Below are 22,120 nucleotides of genomic sequence, written 5' to 3' on the forward strand. Positions count from 1 at the left end.
AGGGCATTAACCTCGATCCTGTGTGGAACGGCGAAGGTATTGATACAGTGCATTCTATCCGCCGGTTTAATAATAGACGGAAAACTTTGTGGCTCACGTTACAAGTCTTCCCACAGAAATGCGAGTTCGCTTAAGACAAGCTGCTATAGTTTCTTTGTCATCGCATACATACCCCAGACCTGTGCAGGTACTGTGGTGCTGGACTTGGAATGCAGAGGACTGTACGTGCGGTCAGGCAGGAGAGACTGATGTCAAGAACTATGCTTAGTTACCAGTACAGTACGGGACTTTGTATACAATTAAAGCAAAAATTACACTGGAATTAAAATAAATCGAAATCATGCCATAAAAACGATATTATTTGTGAATGATCATGTAGTTAGGCCTATATATCAAAGAACTAGAACATTATTTGCAAATTATCAATAATCCTATACAAACTGAATAAACTAGGCCTATATGAGAAATTATTAATATTTCAACCGAGAAACGAAAAGCAACGGCTTTTATAGCACAAAATCCAATAATAGTATGTAAAATAGCAATAAACGATAACATTACTTACTTACAAATGGCTTTTAAGAAACTCGAAGGTTCATTGCCGCCCTCACATAAGCCTGCCATCGGTCCCTATCCTGTGCAAGATTAATTCAGTCTCTATCATCATATCCCACCTCCCTCAAATCCATTTTAATATTATCCTCTCATCTACATCTCGGCCTCCCCAAAGGTCTTTCTCCATCCAGTCTCCCACTTAACACTCTATATGCATTTCTGGATTCGCCCACACGTGCTACATGCCCTGCCCATCTCAAACGTCTGGATTTAATGTTTCTAATTATGTTAGGTGAAGAATACAATGCGTGCAGTTCTGCGTTGCGTAACTTTCTCCATTCTTTTTAACTTCATCCCTCTTAGCCCCAAATGTTTTCCTAAGAACTTTATTCTCAAACAGCCTTAATCTCTCAAAGTGAGAGTCCAAGTTTCACAACTATACAGAACAACCGGTAATATAACTGTTTTATAAATGAAGAGTCCACTGCAAGAATGATGGATGTCATTTGGAATACATTTTGCAGGAGAAGCAATTGAAAGTTTGAAATGCTTAGCGCTCAAAGCTTAACTGAGATTTTCCGATCATTACTGGACAATGACTATCAGTGTTAATGCCATATAACTCTCTATGTACATTCTATATATCTTAAGCTATGCATTGACAGTCCTGGTTCATTTTCGACAAGAAAGTGACATCCATCATTCTTGCAGTGGATTCTTCAAATCCTAACTTTCAGAATTTTTTGAGAGCAGATTAGATGACAAAAGCTTCTCAACCGAATAGTAACAGGCATTTTCCATATATATTCTGCGTTTAATTTCTTCCCTAGTGTCATTTACATTTGTTACGGTTGCTCCAAGATATTTGAATTTTTCAACCTAATAAACAATAAAATTATTGAAAAAAAATCTGGGTAGGCTGTATCGGGGACAGATGCAAATTTTATGCGTGAATACATCGCAGAGAGAACTGCTGTTAAGGTAAACGTCAGCAGTGACAATCAAACCGGTATGTCTTTGCTGTGTTGGGACTCCTGGGAGTAGCCATCTTGTATGCACTGAGAGTAAACATGTCGGTTGTTATAGTAACCATCGTACTGTACTGTTTACTAGCCGTTCTTATACGTCCGCTCTCATTTGCGTTGCATATGCATCAACATTGTGAATGTTTTCTCTTCACTCAATTTCATTCGCGAATTTTTTCAATTTAACTTGTTGGCTGCTGATTGTTGCTCAGTTGAGATTGTAGCTCAATGGAAAAGAAACTAAAGGTCCTAACAGGTTTTAAGACCTAGTACTGGATAGGATAATGATGATTATGGTGGTAATGATGATTATAGTGGTGATGGCCGCTTCTTCGCGTTCTGTGGAAAAATATTTTTGTTTTACAAAAGAAAGCTACAAGGCTAATGACAGGTGTGTATACATGATCATGTTAAAAATTTTCCAAAATTTAGAAATATTGACCTTACTTTGCGAGTACCAACACATTCTTTCCCTGATTAATTTTTTATATTAAAAACCCAGATACGTTTAGTACTAATCAAAATATTCATAATTTATTTTAATACAAGATACAAATTAAATTTCAATCTACCCTCTGTTTGTCTGAACTATTGTAAAAAAAATATGTTCAATATCCAAGTATTACAGTCTTCAATGCATTGCCTAATTGTCTTAAGGCTCTGAAGGGCAAAGAGGAAAGGTTCACAACAGAATTAAACCAAATTTCTACATGGCCTACTCATAACTTCTACACAACTGATGATTTGTTTAAGCTTGTAAATTGAATTAATCTGCTTGCTAAGTAATGCAAGCCACCGGCGTAGCTCAGTCGGCAGAAGCGTTTGCCTGCTGATTCAGAGCTTTGTTCGAACTTGGGTTTGATTCCTTCTTGGGCTGATTACCTGGTTTGGCTTTCCGAGGTTTTCCTCAACCGTAAGAGAAATGTCAGGGAATTTGTTAGCGAATCCTGGGCCTCATCTCATCTTGCAAAAGGCATATATATTTGTATAACTCTTGATTTCTTCCACATCTTAAATCTTCAATACTAATGTAGGCTAAGTTAATATCTGTGGAGTAGCCTACAATAAATGAAATTAAAAACCCCGGTTACATATTGATATTTCACGTTCTTGACAATATTGATTAATCGGTTAATTCAGCGGTGACCAAAACTCGAACAGCAGTGATTACATGCGACAGACGCCTATGAAGTAAGGATACGGAGGAAAGGTATTTGGCATGAAAACTACGAGTGGTGGTTCCTTTAGTAACATCTTGATCAATCCTGCGGATAAAAATCTCAAGTTTTGCTGCATCAGTAATGTCACTGTTGTCATCAAGACCCAGTGAATAGCATACGATTTTTCTTGCTTCTTTTTTTAACCTTCCTCTTGAGTATAATCAGGAATTTTCTAAATTCTTTTCTCGATAGATGGTTGAGAGATTCCTAGTTTTTCAAAATTAAAAACTTGATATGGAGAAGTTATTTAAGCTATCTTAATCATTGCTCTTTTGAGAAATTCTGTTGTATTAAAAGGCTTTAGAGCACGAGTGATTTCAAACCCCATTAGGCAGCTGACTTCCTTACATTTATTTATGCTCGACCATGCCGAAATGTAGTAATTATACACCTGGTAGCAGAACTTTAATGCATGTTATTAAAGTATACCTACTCATTAAAGGTCAGGTCTTTCAGCCAATGACGACTCAGGTTACAACTGTTCAGCCAATGACAGGTCAGCTTTCTACTGTTATAAAACTGCAAGTATCGATTATTCTCGGATATGCAATCGAAAGAGAATTAGCGAAAAGTCACTTAGGCTGGAAATCCAATACTGTCGCAGAAGGTTATGTTCTGTTACTATAATAATTAGCGTTAATTGTAAATAATATTCAAATAAATTCAATTTGTCATCTCGTTTTCCAATGTCTAATTTTATTTCAATGTTATCTCTGTAGGTTTTTATGGCCTAGAAAGGTCAATGTGGACATCTGTTCCTCGGAAAAAATCAATACTTTCGCGTCTGCGCACATCTCACAACATACGGGACATTGGTCAAGGTCAGATACACAGAAAATTAATAATATCAAGTTAGAAATATGGTCGAGCATAAAAATTCGTATGAAACTCACCTATAATGATAATTAAGAAGCTCGTATGAAAATTATGAAACTCGCTTGCGCTCGTTTCATAAATATCCATACTCGCTTCTTAATTACCTTCATTATAGGCTCGTTGCATAATGTACTATTATGTCATCTTTCTCTTCCTGGCTATGATTTAAGGCATGCCAGTTTAACAGTTCCTTGGCACATAATATTGAATCAGTTTTTCTACAATAGTATTATTATTAAATGAATAACTAATAAATAGTTACCCTCATCTAAAAATTAAGAAGATTAAAATTGAGATAGGCCCCTAAAACCTAATAATTTTATCCTTCTAGGGAGAAGATGTAAAAAATATCAATATTCATGCACATACAGAAGAATTATAGAAACACATACTTCGTAGTCAATAATAATAATAATAATAATAATAATAATAATAATAATAATACATTATTCAGCGTGGCAATTAATGTTTCTATATTATACTCCTAATTGAACCGTTGAGCAAAGTGAACCTATTACATTTTGTCCGACAGAAAAACAAAAAAGCTCTCCTTCTCATTCTCTACGAAACCTCCTCTTACTACTTGTAGAGACAGAGTTTGTAGAGCGACATGATACCGCCACTGCTTGCCTTCAGTACATGAATGAAAGACAGCAATGTACAGGAAACTCCTCGTACCCGTTTGATTGTCTGTGATTACACGATGTAATCACGACACCCGCTTTGGTCACCGCTGGGTTAATGGAACTATGATAGGATTAAGTGCCAACATCTTCGTCACCGCGAGTTCAGTGAATTACGCAATTGCTTGCTCAGTGTTCCTGTCTCCCCTTCCAACTCTTGTAAATAAGGGTTCACCTCACAGCTGCTGCAGATGCAGCACAGAATGTCGCCTTTGTCACACTTTTCGACAGCTGATGCAGAGCTGTGGCGAACAGAAATGAAAATGCACTTGGGCTTGTTTGTGATAACCACTGTTCACTCTTTATACCATATTGTTCACCTTACTCGGCATTGACACTTGTGCCTCTTTCTGTATCCCTCAAAAGACAGTCTGCTTCTTCACTTCATTTCTGTATGTTTCCCAGTTTTTTTTATTACTCTCCATACTTTTCGAATTCAACTTTGTTAGTGTTCTTCAACATCTAGACTTTTCATTTCCATTTTAGGTCTAACTCAACTAAACACGACTAGTTCTAAAGCTTTTCATCACGAACTTGTAGCCACCATAATAGGCTAACGTGGCACAATTTGTCACTGAATTAATGGTCATATGAGGGGAATAAGTTACATCTATGTGAAACGAACACGACTCGTAATTCGAGGTTACTCTTAGGAGGAGTTCGAACCTCCATCGTGCTGATTACATAGTTATTGTTTTTCCGAGATTTTTTCCAAAGTAAAGCAAATGTTGGATTATCCCATGGCGAAAAAACCTCGGTTCGGTTTCATCTCTTCAAATACCATCGCGCTATTAAGGAGAGACTTCACTGAAAATTCATTAAAACATATTAACTTATAGCTGTAACCTGTTGTGTATTTGTAGTTTAATGATTAGAAAATGTTTAATTAGGTCCACTTTGTGACCTGTAGAGTGTAACAGAAGGCCCTATGACCTTAACTCTGCCAGTATAAATAAATAAATAAATAAATAAATAAATAATAATAATAATTATTATTATTATTATTATTATTATTATTATTATTATTATTAGGCTATGTTTCCCATGCATTCATGTAGGCTACAGATCCCCATAAGTGATATTGTCCTGTTGGAGAAATCTGTAGACCTATGTATTTTTTAAATTTTGGAGAGTGGGTTATCCTTAAGATCTTAGGGAATATTTCCTTGGTGTTTCAACCTGTGTTTTTGAAACGACAGAAAGTATGCCATAGACTTCTTTAGGTCTTGAGCGAGATTGCCCTGATGGAGTAATCTATATTTCCGGAACTTTGATAGTAAAATACTGTTTATATATTATGCAGTTGGCCTACTTCGGTGATAATGGAACCTATATATATATATATATATATATATATATATATATATATATATATATATATATATATATTTGCCCTGATTGAGAAATTTGCATTTTCGAAACGTCGGATAAAATGCTATCCTTCTGGCCTTGTGCAATAATATCATAAACACATATATTAAAAGACCTCCACTTCAATGTATACGATAGAGAGATTATTGAAATTGTAAACGAATATTATTGCCACTTGTGGCAAAAATCGGAATTATGTCTCATGTCACAAAGCCTAATCGGCATTACAGGTATCCATTATACCAATAACTTAATCATAATGTGTAGGCTTAATGAATTATTACTATTTAGGTCTATTGTTATTGTCATTATTATTATTATTATTATTATTATTATTATTATTATTATTATTATTAGGCCATTATTTCTTATTACTCCCCAAATGTAGAGTCTGCAATTATTTATCAGTAAAAAAAGAAGGTAAAGGTATCCTCGTAACATGCCATGAAGACACTATGAAATATCTAACTACAATATATATGTCACGTAGCCTATGGTTTCATATGCATATGAATATAGAGTAATAGTTGAACATTCAATTGAAAACTATTGCCAACACATTCCTTCTGCTTAATATTCAAACACAACAGGATCGCCAACATCTAATCACTGCACTGGCCAGCTGAACAGAACAGCTGAATAAATTTATAAATTACCAAGAAAAATGATTTTGTATTTCAGTAATAGTCCCTAATATAATGTTACAAAAGAAGCATATTCTGTAAATAATGAGTATTTGTAATATTAAAATTGTCAGATTGGCAACACTTAGGCCTATAGATCTAATCAGCTATTTTTCCTCATCATTTCCATAGGAACACAGCTAAAATAACACCCCGGCCCCAATTCGAAAAACTGACGACCTTTTATGATGATGTTACCTTGCATCGTAAGAGTTAACCCTCCTCCCCTAATAATTCCCTGATAGTGGAATCGGCATGCATATCCGAAACGTCGGCGATATTAGTCTGAATACACAATTCGAAACTCAAACTTTTTCTGAAGATTTTGTTTCTGTTCTCCTGAGAACGTACAAGTGAAATGGATTCTGTGAAGTATAAGGGGTAAGGGTTGAAGTCCATTTGTGACCGGTTTAGGTTTCGTCGCTATCTTCAGATCTATTTAAAGTACTTCGTGGCAAGAAGTGTATGAAGAAGAAATGTTTTGTTTACAGAGAACAGGTTTAATTTATTTGGTACTTTGGAAGGAGAGGGCATGTCCATCACAGAGAAGGAAGGAGGAAAGTCCACTTTCTTTTTTATACAGGCTTCTAAAAGAAATCAGCATCTTGGAATAACCATGTCTGTTTATGTCCATGGACACGTGTGAGCATTTTGATTACATTGACGAGAATACACACTTTACTAACATAATGTTTCAAATATACTACTACTACTACTATTACGATTACTATTATCACTACTAATATTACTATTATTACTAGTACTGTTAATATTACTACTATTACTAATGCTATTATTATTACTGATATTACTACTATTACTACTAGACCTAATACTACTACTACTACTACTACTACTACTACCACCATTACTACTGCTGTTACTACTATTAATATTACAATACTATTACTAATATTATTTTATTTTATTATTATTATTACATGTATTATTAGTATTAGTGAAATACTACTACTATTACCATTACTACTAGCCTACTAGGTACTAATATATACTACTGTTACTACTATCTACTACTACTATAAGTTACTGCTATTAATATTACTACAATCAATACTACCAATACTATTACAACTCCTAGTACTAGTTAATCCTTTCTACTCTGTAGATGAGTTTCTTAACTATTAGCACTACCACTGTCGCTACTACTACTACTACTACTACTACTACTACTATTCTATGATGTAGGACCTTCGCCTCCCTAGCGCTGCAAGCCCTCTGTTCTTTATTCACCGTTTTCAATCTCCATCTTTTAACACCAAACTCCTTAAATTGGTTTCGACATCATCCAACAATCTTAGTATTGATCTATGCGCTTTCCTTCTTATCCCGAGTTTTCTATTAAAACTTTCCTTAAACATTTACCCATATTACATTCTTTAATTCTTAACAGATGCTCAAGTATTCTATCTCCGCAGCTATTCCCAGATAGACCTACAGTAACTTATATAATTGCATCACTTTTATTTTTTTTTATTTTACAATCTTCATTTTGTTTCTCTGGTGCATAAAGACTCGTCATAATATTCCTTCCCCATATTGTAAGCCTTCCCTTGTCCTTTTCTGTAAGTTGCCACGTTTCTTATGCAAATAATAGGCTACTGTAGCTCTTATCATGGTTGGATATAGCTACGAGTGTTTATATGTTCAAACTTCTTGATGGATTTTAGTGTCTTTCCAAGTGTAGGCCCATTATAACATCTATTCCCTTAGTCATTTAGAATTTAATTTCAATTGCATTACTATCATTTTCAATTAGAATTATTCCTAACATTGAAATAGTCACTTTGTTTGAAATTTTGTTCCATGTCATAATTTGTATTCTGTTCTGTCAAAATTTTTTGATAAGATCATTGTTGCTTTTAGTTTTGTTACCATTTACTACCAGACCTAACTTAGCAGCCTCTTTTGTAAACTCAACAAAGCCTGATCTATTGTAACTACTTCATCTACAGACACTATGTAGGGTAAGGTTGCCATCAATGGACCACATAACTTCTTTATGGAATTTAAGAAAAACTATTGAGTCAAATATTATGATTTTAAATTTCATGAATTCCTGGTATGAAGGACTATCAACTGTATAATAATCAATATCGGAATACAACTTCGAAAAAAACAATGAACGGTTTTAATTTTTCGCCTAGCGGTCCATTCATGGAGACCTAGCTCCACCAATGGACCAGTTGGGTTCTATGAATGGACCATCGGGTTTCATGAAAACATTTCTTCCTAAACACACTCTGACTGATGTATATAACAAAATATTTGACATTTGGTTTATTTTAAATGCTACAGATGGTTAGATAAACAAATACAATCATACTCAATGCAACTGAATTTTAAAAAAGTTCGAAGATGAATAAACCTGCATGTGTTCAGAAATATGGGTTATAAAGTTAATGGTTTCACATCTCACAGTGGTAAACAACATGTTGTCACTGTAACTTTAATCATGTAGCAGGCAGTAAATAAATTCTATTTTTACCTTTATGTCTTGGACAGTTTTTCTAAATGCAATTCAAACAAAAACATTTTTTCACATTCTTTTTCACTCCTGCACAGTTTTCATGTACCCACTGCCTGCATGTCATGCACTGGATCATATCCTTCACTGACCGACTTTGACATATTTCACAATGCCAGTCATTATTGGTACTCCGAAGAACTGTCTTATCTTCACTTGAAGGATATGTTAATTTTTTTCTTTTCAAACCTGTTGATGATTTGCTTAACTGCTGCTTGTACGGAGAACTTGTCAGGACTAGAGCTTTTTGTGTGCCTTTCTTTCCTCATGTGCTTGCAACAGTAGTAGCTGCTTTTGGCAAAGGAGATAATTCAGCGAGAGGAACGACCAAATTATAATTAGGCTTAGGTCTACTTGTCGGACTACAAGAGTAAGTGAAATTGTTGTCCTTCCCTGGACCTTCGTTTACTTTTATCTGCGTTGCTGCTCCTCCAGCTGATTCATTTCCTGTTGCTTCTACTCCTGGCACTTTCTCACACATCGGATTGATTGCTGCTGTATTTGTTGATGCTGTTGCTCCTACAGTCGATGTCTTCTGTGTTGATGTCGTTATTTCTACTGCTGGAATTTTCTCTGTGATTGAACTGGTCGCTACTATGGTTCTTGATACTGTTGTTTTTGTTCCTGTTGATGTATCTTCTGCAGACACTATCTGGGTTGAATGCAAACACTGTTCCCGGTGGTCCTCCATCCATTACTTCATCCTTAGCTCGAGTACGCTTGAATATCAGCATCGGTGGAATATATTGGCCAACAGCACTGGCACAACAGACAGCAGTAGTAGTCATACCTCTCTCTCCGCTTGCAATGGACCCGACTTGTTTTCCTTTCTTGGTTATTACTTTTCTGGTCCTCTTCTGCACCGTGGAAAGACCCGTACCATGTACCATGAGTGATCGAGACGCGAGCTCGGAACCCCAGCGGTAAAAGGTGCGCGTTCTAACCACTCGGCCACTGAGTGGACCACAATAAAATATATTTGTGTTTAATTATTAGTTAATAAGCTATATAAGTGAAGATAAAGCTCAAATATACATGTTGTTCATTTATATTAAGGCGTGCCCATGGATGGACCAGTGGTCCATTCATGGAATCACTTAGTGGTCCAATGGTGGAAACAGTGCACGTTTCTACTCTCCGCTTGTGTATGGCAAAGCTGAAAATTCAACAACGTATCTAAATATATCAATGCAAAGCAGATAAATCACACTTCCCAATGAAGTAAGTTGAGCGCTATAAAAACGTGTATCTTCTTGTCGTATGAACTTTAAAATTGTGCTCGACACAATATCACAATGTTGAAATAACTTTACCAACACAGCACGTGCGTCTGAACTCTTCCAGAACCGTGCTAACATGGCAGCTTCTTTGTACACTAAAGTACTAAATAAACTCACCAGATCGCAGCAATTATCAGAAGGACAAAAGTTACAGAAGTGGTCCAACCGTGGCGCTGGTCCAATGATGGCAACCTTACCCTATTGTGATGGTCTATTGGATTGCGATAATAAACAGTAAACGATATTATTTACAGCATGATAAGGAAAGAAAAAAAGGTATTGTCAATTTCATAGAGCGTATGAAAATATTTTTCATTTCTGTTTTTAAGGAATCTGGTCAAACAGATCTCATATTCATAGACAACTTGTAGGTTGGAGCTGATGTCGTCGGTATCATGTTGATAATAATTACTTATACAACGTAATGCGATTGTTTTTACGTGAATTATGTGAAATTGCGGTCAAAAGACTCGTATTTTTTTCCGCCGGTAAACTAACCTAACTTGGTTGAATTCTGGTTCGAAGTGATTAACTTCTAATAAGAAATGATTCTGTAACTGTTCGGAATTGGATCTATAGTGATAAGACTATTTTTATGGTCCGTAGAATTGGTGTACAACTTGAAAATTGGTCAGGTCACAGTCCTGTCATCTATCCTCAGTATACGGAACCCGAGTCATGCAAGTGAAGTGGGTAGGCATTGGATACACACACACATTTTAAATAATTGTCTCAGTAATAAGCTCTTCAGATTTTTGTCAATCTCCGTGAATAACTATGTATGGTACGAGTATGGGAATAGGCAAAGAGGTGAGGAGGAAACCATATCCAGTAAGATTTTTCCGTTGATTATCTTCCTAATATCAAGGCCATACTATGCTGAAAGGACAGGGAAAAATGTCATATTAATTGAAAAGTCGTATTATAATTGTATAAAAATTCTGTATTTATAATATAATTTCACTGAAATCATACAAAAACATTAAGGCACTGTACAAAAAAATCGCTCGATTTCTTTGAAAAATGTTATTTTAATTCGAGCGTTCAGTAAAGAACTGGGTTCCTTTGACCCTTTGTGACTAGCTTCCAAAATGGCAAACTCGTATGGCCAGTTAGCCAACACCTTTGCATACATAAAAATAAGTATTTTATTGATTTATATAAAAAAGAAAATAATAATTGTACAAGAAAATAACTATATAGGATACAAAAAGTTTTACAGCAAAAAAATAGGTGCAATTTGGCACTTTGGTGCTGATAAACTACAATAATTGACGCTAATAATAATATATAAAATAGATTACATGGTCAAGTTTTATTTGAGAACAAGACGATTTCAAATTATTCACTTTTTTTTTTCCTCTTTCAATTAGCATAGAAACACTCTTCTTACGATTATAAACATTATACAAAAATAAGAATAGTCTTCCATGTATGAAGTAAGTCCTTTCTAAGTTTTATTTTGTACTTTAGCAGTTGGACATAACATACTGAGGAAATATGTCTTTTGTTCAGATCTACTTTCTTGTTGCATAGAATCCCAGTGAAACCTGTATTTTGGCTATTTATAGTTTCCTTTTAAAGCGACCAGCACACTTAAAGGATATAAGTTCTCGACATTATATTGGTAATGACTATATACATAACATTATATTGCTTAAAAAATGCACAACAACCAACCCTGTTATTACAAGTAAAACATACATTGGTACGGTATCTTAGAGAAACCACAGTTCAAGTTTCCCATAATAAATTCAGCAAAAGTCTTAGTCTACATGTCAACGTAGATTAAATTTCTGTCATGGAGACATGTTAATCAATTCGCAAAATTGAATAACACATGGGCTGCTATTGGAATGTCACTGCGGTAATTAATCAAAGCCAAAAGGAAGTAAATCCAAAATCTCCATTTTGAGATATGATGAGATCAATGTTCCATTCTTTCTTAATATTCCCATTTCTAAACAATATAGCAAAGTGATATGAAACGTGGTATTAATTAATTTAAATGAAAACGACTGAGCTTAAATACATGCGCCTTGTTCCCTTTAGCCAGCAATCAAGACAAATTTTCACAAAACTTTGTCATTTACTCCCTTCCAATACAGTATCGAAAAATATAGTCTACGTTTGCAACAATTCAGGAGTAACAACATCAAAACAAGTATAAAATCCTGCATATGAATCAACCTTAACCTAAAAATCCATTATTTGACACTTACTTCCTTTTGCCTTCTGACGCAAGAGATGGTGTCTACAAAATTATACGAGTATAAGCTGACAAAATCGGAAGAATATGACTTTCTATTCACCGGACCCCAAAAGGTAAAACGCTAAAACGTTCTGTCTGGTGAATATCCACATAACTTATTTTGGAATGTAACAAATATATTTTACTTAACTTGTGTAATGCGAAATAATCTCCAAACAACGTAGGCTATTGCGTTTTTTAGACATCCTGTAGTATGATTTGCATTAATGTTGATAGAGCGCGCAAGCACTTTAATTGTGATCATTTTATTTGGATGTTATTTCTAGACATCCTAAATGATTACTAAATTGTTTTATTTTGAAATGCTATTTAGTTTTGTTTCAATTTGTTTGTAGATTTTGTAGTCATTCAATTACATACATTAAGTTTAAAATATACGATATTCTGGTAGAATTTGGCCGGTTACGATAGGTGGGAGACCAAGTTTACAGGTTTCACTGTATGCAACCATCAGTCTTGTCGTGTTTTTATATTAGGCTACAAAGATGAACCCAATCGAAAAGGCACTTGTGGAGAGAAAAAGAGTTTGAGTAGTTCTCCTTATATATACATATGCACAAGACTGTCATCGACTTCTCTGCCAAGCCCACCCATCTACAGTCGTCTTACCAACTATTAATCTTGATTGGGACGAACAATGTTTCATCAACATTAACATCATTCCCCCCATTGTCTAGCCAGTGGCAGGCATGTGGGACACACAACCGGAAAAAACCTTCCACATCATTGCCCGCCCATCTACCCACCCTTCCCCTTGCTATGAGATAATAGATGCTGCCTCAATATAATTAATGCAATTTTTAAACGTCTCAAAACCGGCGATGAAAGATGTAACACTATAATCAAGTACTTCACATGATATTGATAAGTTAATCATTGATGGATATGGTGTGATTTTTAAATTATTATATATGAGGTGATGGTAGCAGTTTGTACAATGAAAGGGGCGTAACCAGCAAATAGAAAACCACGCCAATACCCAGCATTATGACATCAAAGTTTTGCATACAGTAGCGGTTCCCAACCATCACGAAACCTACTGAGTTCAACAATATAGGTACGATGACAACTATTTTGTTTATAACAAATGCTAAAAAAAAAAAGAAGAGAATATTTTAAAGCAAGATCTGTTGAATATATTAAAACAATATAAAGCTTCTGTAATACATATCAATAAATTAAAATTTAAGTTACTGTCAAGAAGAGCCATACAATAATGGCAGATTGAGAATATTTTATTCTCGCGAGCTTCATAAGATTCGCGAGATACAGGTTGGGAAACGCTTATGTGGAAAGAATTAAAAGGACTAGTTCCTCCGTGATAACCACCTGGTCCGCAAACCAGAAGCTCCAACGAATATGAGAAGACAGTGTAGAAGAAGAGGTGGGGTTACTGGTAGATCTTGGCCTCGTCACCGCTACTGCTGTCTCTTTGGAGGCCGAACTGCGGGCCGGCGGGGGTGGTACCAGGGCAGCCGCCGTCCATGTGCTTGGTGAGCAGGGACATTCTCGAGAAAGTCTTGCTACAGGTGCTGCAGGAGTATTTCTTGACGTCGGAATGCGTCTGCAGATGCGCTCTGAGGTTGGAGCGGTCCGCGAACGCCCTGTTGCAGTGAGGACACGTGAAGGGCTTCTCGCCCGTGTGGGTGCGGATGTGTCCCTGCAACAGCCACGGCCGCGAGAAGGCCTTACCGCACAGCTTGCACTTGCAGGGCAGCGTGTGGGTGCGGATGTGCATCTTGAGGGCCCCCAACGATACGTAAACCTTCTCGCAATACTTGCAAGTGAAGGACTTCTTGGCCTGCGCGCCTGCCGTGGCGGCGCAGTGGAACTGCTGGTGTTTGGACAGCCCCGAGTACGTCGAGTACGATTTTGAGCAGTCGGGGCACTGGTACCGGGGGGCACCGGACCCCTCTTTGCGCTTCTTTCCACCTCCCGTACTCCCGGCGCTGCTGCTGCCGCTACTGACGCTTCCAGGCGAGGAGAGGTCTTCGGGAGTGGCTGGCAGCGGCGACAGCGACTGGAAGACCGTGTTGGAGGTGGAGGAGCCGACGGAAGAGGTCGGGGAGAGGCCGCAATGGTCCGCCGACTGATACGGCATGTACAGCTTAGGCAACTCCGCGGTCTGGTGCTGGCGATGGGGTAGCGATGCCACCACGCTGACTGAAGCCCGTAGCGTCGCGCTGCTGAACATGTGGTGGGGCGGAGACCCTGAAGAATCTCTGGGGGCGTAGGGCGACAACTGCTGCTCAACCAAGGGACTGGAACGCGCCGGCGATACGGGGTAGATGGAAGGGGCGTATTGGTGATACATCTCGGCTGGGGGCGGGTAAGGATAATTGAACGTCAGGTAGGGGGTGGGATAGTGCGGAGTCACCCCTCTGTGCCACGATGACGGAGACGTGGCATAGTGGTGGTGCGATTCGGCAGGGGTGTTAAGATTTAAGGGCTCCAAGGGTCCTCCCGACGTCTTGCCAAGGTAGTGAGGATGATGGGGCGAGGTCACTGTTCCATGGTGGCTCATGTGATGTAATGACGTCACTCCTGTTGTTGGTTGAGAGGTGACAGCATCCGGGCGCTCTGACAGGGGTGTTCTCTTTGCCGAGACCAGCGTCACGCCTGGAGGTGGCGTGATGGCTTTGTGAGGGTAGTGGTGTTGGCTGGCTGTTAGGCTCAGGTCTTCTGGCTTGGTGCTCAGGTTCTCAGGCTCAGAGTTGTCGTCTGCTACATCTGCAACAATCGAGAAAAACTCCGTCAGAATTACATCAACACAATAACGCTCTAACAAAAAATTATTTACCATTTTCAGCTGAAGAAATCCACTTAAATCTACCGCTGTAAACACAACGTTAGGAGAAAACGGATTTCAGTTAGCTTATTTGTCGTGAGTCTGACGCGACATTTGAGGGCGTGAGAATATTGCTCTCTTCCTCCAAGGACATGCTGTTAATATTGCCAATCACTTGATTTGCACAGTCGAGGATATCCTTACAGGCCTACCTCACAACATATAGGTAACATGTGTAGGCATGTAAGCCTACTAAGATTTCTTTCGAATAAACCGCCCAATAGTTAAACAGATGTAATAGTAATTAGGAATATCAACTTGTATACACACCAAAGTAAACTGCTGTCCGCAGTCTTAACTTAAAATCATGTCAGACTTTGTAATTTAAAAAATTTCGTTTGGAAATTGAAATCATTGCAGTTGTTTGAATTTCCAGTTCTATAGTCTACCTCTGAAGTAAGTTTGCCTAAGCTTTCATATCATGGACCTATATGCGTTCCGACTTCTTCGCTATAGCGCATGTGGTAGCGTAGAAAATTAAAAATGTAGCTAACGCGGCTTTTGATCTGATAAGTGAAGGTACAGTAGCCTATATCTGCCCTTCAGAAGGACTGGACTACGCCTCTTATCTTGTGGTTGCACTGTGTTGTCTCAAGATGTCACTTTGCACCATGTTGACCACATGCAACAGAGTACCGTCACTTTTGAATATTTCATTTTCATTCAAAATTCTCCGAAAACGGGACGAAAATAATGAAACAAGCTTTCCTAGAAAATGGTGACTATTTGGTGATGATGATGATGATGATGATGATGATAATTATTATGACCATGATGATCATAGCAATAATATGACGACAGTAGGTAGGCCTAATCGCTAATTTGATTTAAGCTTATTTAAATTATAATGAAAAATGACTGTAGCCTACTTTTAGAGCCTATCTCAGGGGATTTCTTACCTGAAGCAACGGTCATCCCTAGTCTCTTATTTTGACTTCTCTTGAGCTACATTGCCCCCACGATGAGACTCCCGTTGACATGAAATCAGTTGGAATTCACTTGAGATAACACAGAACATCACAAAAAAGAACGTATGTGCCCTAGGCGAGACTTGATCCCCCAACCGTGTTAATATTGCGTGACTTGTCATTATATTAACCGCAGCCGTCATCAGTATTGGCTGAATAGTCTACGGTATTTAGTAATTTAGGCCTATAATATTTTTGTAACAAATGTAAGAGGATCACAATGATATAAAAATGTCAATAGGCTATGTGTTACCACAGTCTAGTAGGCCTATATAGTCACGAAGCTTGAGTTGTGAGGGTGCTAGGAACAATAGACTGTGCAGCCTACTATTTCGCATTGTCTGTAATGACGCGATAGTAGCGATCCTAGTGGTTATCAACTATCTATGGATTCATATTTACTACGTATTGAGCTTCGTGACTGTGGTATTACTAATTCTGAGGTTCTCAAAAACCCCGTTTCTCTTTGTAAACATCTCCAGTTTTGCGTACCTTTGATTACAGCCCACAAACAAGTCCAATAAAATTTAACTTAACTCAAAGAAGAGCGTTTCCAGACATTGGAGGACGCCGCTCATTTAACGTGGACTGTAAAATTAGAATTGGTAATTAACCTTCCTTAAGTTTCGTTGTTTTGGTAAGATTACACGTTCCTATCTTGATTCTTATTTAGAGCATGTTCAACTACTTATAACCGAGGTGTAAATCTAGCCTCGAAATTAAAGCAACAATTTATTATCGGTAGGCCGATCTTCGAAGATTTTCAATTTTAACACGAAGTGAAAACAGAAAGTGATCTTTATCTAGCCGTAATCTCTCTTGAGCTGCGAGTCAAATGGAAAGTTTAATTTGGCGTGATGCCCTATTGATTCCAATTACAGTGTGATGTCGAGTTGTGAAGTGACCATCTCTATGACCTCCATGCTTCCAAACAAAAATTCCTTCGCGTAGTGGGTGTAGCCCCATAAAATAAAAGGATGGTGTGAACTTCTGACGTTCTTATTCAATTTTGACTGACAATAGCTTACTTAGTCACCGTATTATATACGAAGCCGTCAATTTCTTTCTTGCTGTATACAACTACACAATATAATTTACGATCTGCAAATCTTTCAAAGTCTCCCTGCCTGAACACAAGCCTGCCAACACCGGGGAGAGAAAACAATCGGAAATAATGGCTAGGTACAGTATAGCTGTTGTTTTATAGGCAGTTTAAACTCTTTTAAAGTAGTGATTTTCAACCCAATTTAATGCGTGTTTTCTTTTTTTCTCTCTCTCAAGGACTTTTTAACATAGACGTGTTCTTCTAACTCATAACTTGTTTAATAATAGGCCTACATTATTGCCAAATTGCACAATGATTGTAGACCAAACGAACAATAACAGCACTACAATAGCAAAGTGGAGTAAAGAGCTCTCATTAAATTTTGTAATAAAGATCCGAACAGATATAAAGGAAAGCTTTATTGACCAACAGATACAATTTTATTGTAAAGATTCTATACACTAGACAAGACGGTAGTAATTTACGGAGCTATATTTGTGACCTTGACATCATTCGACAATACGGTACTTCAAGGACAAGCCGTACATCCAATAAACACTTTTCAAAGCTTTCAGTTTTTGGTACATAAATGTAAGGTTAGACTATAATAGTCCTTTTCGCTGGAGTTGTATGCAACATTTTACATAAAAATGCAATTGATACCTATACAAAATAGACTATACAAATAGCCTATATTATCTTATTGGAATTATAGTTCTTTACTGCTCCAAATCTATGATAACATACAATTCGCTGAATAAATAAATAAATAAATAAATAATTAAAAACCTCGTTATCTTGTCTTTAATTAAGTTAATCGATAATGGCCTATGTTCGATAGTTCGTTACTGTCATGAAACTTAAACTTATGACCTTTTAAAATAAAAATAAGAGGGAGTTTCAATTGTTTATTACCTAACTGTAACCTTCAAACTTAACATCCATGAGTGGCTTACTAAAAATTCGTTACTTTCGATAACATTCAATAGCTTTTTTGCTACATTTAAATACTGGATAGGTCTATCGTCGCATTTATTTGTTTTGTAATAATCTTCAATATTATATCGAATCTGTTATTGTGATATCGAAAAGTTGCATAAATATTGTAATAATTTAATGCATTTCATAGAATTAGTTGTTACTTAACGAAGTATTTTACCGGAAGTTCAATTTCGTCGCAAGATAAACTTTATCAGCCTTTCCATCATCGTTTTGTCGCCAGTAAGCTATCGTTATCAACACCTACTGAAAATGATATTTCATGGAACTATGCTGATGATTTACTGAATCTTTGCCACATTTTGACCATAACCATCACAATAAGCATAGTCTCTGGGAACATCACGAAACGAAAATTGTCTTTTACAGAATTAGCCTAGGCTATTTACCTATTTTTATGATTTGTGGGTGTTCATTTTTTATATCCTAAAGATCTGTAGTAGGCCTCATGATGATTGTAAGAACATTAATAATAGGCTTAGATAATTACCTTTAATAACTATAATAGTGATAATCTCTAAGAACTGCACTCTTTGGACTACTCTGCCCATTTTTGTGTAGATTCTTTAAATCGACACCAAAAATTCAGAGTTATAGAGGTACACCGTAGCTATGAAGTCGGCATGGTGCAAGGAACAATGCTTAATACAACGCAGAACAAGTTCATGACAAGATAAGACCCAATTAAAACGAGATAAATCTCAATCTTCTTACAGGATATCGAAACCAGGCCCGCAGAATTCACAGCTTAATACGATAGACAAACTAAAGTCTTCATACAATGACCGTTAGTAAGCATTATATCAATACATGAATTATTTGACTTGTTTAAATATAGGCTGTTGTTAATATCAAATTTAACTTTTAAGATTTTAAGTAGTTCTCATATTTTACACTCCAATTTTTTTTTAATTACAGAAAAAGCACTATTTTGTTATGAAAATTACTTAACGGTGAAGTGCTTAATAATTGTCCGTACTTTCGTTCTCAGTTATTTCAGGGTTTTTCGTCAGGTAACAATGCTCTCGTGCGCCGTGTACGTAACAGACGTAACATTTCGCATGTGTACCGGTTTCATCGCGTACGCGCCACGTTTAGTGGCTAGCACAGCTCCAGTAACTTTCGCAAAAGCACGAGGTACAACAGCAGGTGAACGAAGCCTCCGCAGTATTTATGCTAAATAAATGTTCATTATTTACTTTAAGACGTATAAACCTCGTCCATCGTGATTTAGAAGTGAAAGTTTGAGAAACCCAAATCCACTACAAGGATTTTTTTTTCCGCAACCAATCGCCATATGTGTTTCATGATACAAGAATGTCCGAATTGAGCACATAGCGGACAAGATGACTGCCTTAACCATTTTTGGATGAATATTTTGAAGCAAACTGTATGTTACTAGTGTATACCTCTTGTATGCATAATGACTAAACCAATTTTATGGTAATTTTTTGTTCTACATGATAATTTAACGTAACAGCTGTTCGATATACAGTCGGTGTATACTGTTTCATGCATTCCATTTTTTTAAAGGCTTGTTATTTGAAACAACTTCATCGTAAAGTTTACATAACTGTTGGCTTACTTGCATTAATGTTGTGTATTCACGGCGATTCGTTTTTAGTAGTAGAAAATTCTTTAATAAAAAATGACATTGCTTATATCGTGGCCTGTTTTTAACAATTCACTGTTTGAATTTCATTGCATTTGCAACGTAAGAGATGCGGTTTCATATAGGCCTACATACATAAGTTATCATTATTTTTGTCGTGATCATTAATATCATCAGTACCATCTTCGCCATTCTCGTTTTCGACATCATTGTCATCTACGTGAGGTTATAAATTAAACAGCCTATTAAATCTCTTTCAAACTGCAACCCCTTGGTTTACTGATACCTTTTAGTTCGTGACTTTATTAGGCCTAGTATTTTAAGTAATTGCTTTTTTATGCCTTCATATCTTATCTTTAAATACTATAATAGTATTTTTTTATTTAATTTCTTTGAGATTGTGGTCATTTTTTAACGTTTCTTAATCACTAACGACATCGTTTAAAGCCGTCCTATCTCATGCAATCAGTGATCTACCAATTGATTAGAATAGGCTATTAATTTTTCACCTTGTAGGCCTACTAATGTGCGAGATTTTATGTTATTTTTATTTTCTTCAGTTATTTCTGGCACTTGTAAGAAAACCCAAAACCGTAAAACCGTAGCTATTACAAATTAATTTTCCTTCATTTCGATGTTAAGTTGTAGATATAGTCCTAGGCCTACTTGTAGTCCATCGTAACGTGTTTGTATTTTCACTAGAAAACAATGTTTCCAATTATCTTAAGTCCATTAGAGCAGCTCTGTAGCTACCAGTAATAGTAAATATCTCAATTCGAAGTATTTGCAAAATGTCAAGCGAAGCACGTTACAAATTTAAATGTCCCAACAATGTAACACTAGTCAACATGTGGCAGAGTCACATCCATTAACACCTGTGGCATTGTTGTCTATATTTAACCAATTAAATTATATAACTTCTTCGTAATATTACAGGACTTAAAGCGGGAATTTACTTATAAATATCAAATCCCGTTACCCGAGGTGTCGGAATCAATATTAAATAGTGCGAAATCAAGATTCTTACCTTTGCCTTCTTCTTCCTGTGGCTCTTTATACAGCGTTACCGGCCTCTTCTTCAGAGGACAGTTGCTGTAATTATTTTTCTTGATAAGAAATGACCTCGGCATTATCACTACAAGAAGAGTCACACTAACACACACACAAAATCACTAAAGAGGGATGAGGAATATCCAGACACCCTCTTCAAGAAAACACAAAACTCCAGAAATAATAACAAAATAGTTCACTATGATCCTTGAATATCGCGAAGTATCATCAGAAAGTTCTGTTCGTCACATCGGAAGTCTTTTAACACTTGAGCGCCCATCCAAAGTCGTAAACCCGGTAGATCGTAGGAGGTAGTGGTGTTAGCGTCCTGCCTCTACCGCTTCCAAGTTCTCTCTGAGAGCAGTAGCCGAAGGAGCTTGGAAGTACTATCCTCATGTTCTCCCCTCTCCGAGGAGGTAGACAGCTGCGGCAATAAGCATCAGGTGGAAAGAGTCAGCACGTGCTCGTCGACCAATCAGAGACGGAGCGTCCAGCCAATCCGACATGGATGGGATCGGTTGGTTGCCCAGTAGGGTGCTGGAACTCTCTCAGGGGAGGGAACGCGGACGCGTATGGGGGAAGTGCAAACAGGTGTGCGACTTCTCGTGAACTATAGGGAACTGGCCTGCTGCGAGCGAGCCGCTTCCTTGTAAAGGGCCTAACTAGCGCGCTCTGGCGGCGGCACCGCCACTTTCTACGAGCGAGAGATATTATTACCACGTGCGATCAATGCTACACTCCATGCTTCCAGTATTATTCTTACTAAAACCTTTACGTTTATTACATAATAATCAACACACACTTCATTTATTACATAGGGATAATGCAGTGGCGTATACAAAAATCTCAGTAAGAGAGCGAGAGTATAGCGACCTTATTTTTAGTTTCCTCTGTATGTGTATATGTATTTTTTTGTAAGTAGCAAAATCTGTTCTGTCTTGCAAAGAATATCGTCGATTTTTTCCCGCAAGCTCATATCAGAGGTTTTTTAAACAAATTTTTATTACTGCACAAATCGGTACCGAAATTACCGGAATAACCTAGGATTTTGATGACCTATAAATCATGAAAAAATGTCCTAAAAACAA

General features: G+C 37.0%; 1 protein-coding gene across 1 annotated transcript; it reads right to left on the reverse strand.

Annotated features, from left to right (window-relative positions):
• Positions 1-11,171: 11,171 nt before the first annotated feature.
• Positions 11,172-21,520, reverse strand: LOC138706439 (protein escargot-like). Its single transcript, XM_069835747.1, has 2 exons — positions 21,010-21,520; positions 11,172-15,240 (listed from the first exon to the last, which is right to left on the reverse strand). The coding sequence occupies exons 1-2, from the start codon at positions 21,110-21,112 to the stop codon at positions 13,901-13,903; spliced, it is 1,443 nt and encodes a 480-aa protein (XP_069691848.1). The 5' UTR covers positions 21,113-21,520; the 3' UTR covers positions 11,172-13,900.
• Between the last annotated feature and the right edge of the window lie 600 nt (positions 21,521-22,120).

This window comes from Periplaneta americana, chromosome 9 (assembly GCF_040183065.1).
Source record: "Periplaneta americana isolate PAMFEO1 chromosome 9, P.americana_PAMFEO1_priV1, whole genome shotgun sequence".
Classification (NCBI taxonomy): Eukaryota; Metazoa; Arthropoda; class Insecta; order Blattodea; family Blattidae; genus Periplaneta; species Periplaneta americana.

Coding starts and splice junctions, on each gene's coding strand:
- LOC138706439 (XM_069835747.1), bottom strand. CDS start 21,112: ATGCCGAGGTCATTTCTTATCAAGAAAAATAATTACAGCAACTGTCCT. Junction 15,241..21,009: donor ACAGGAAGAAGAAGGCAAAG/GTAAGAATCTTG, acceptor CGATTGTTGCAG/ATGTAGCAGACGACAACTCT.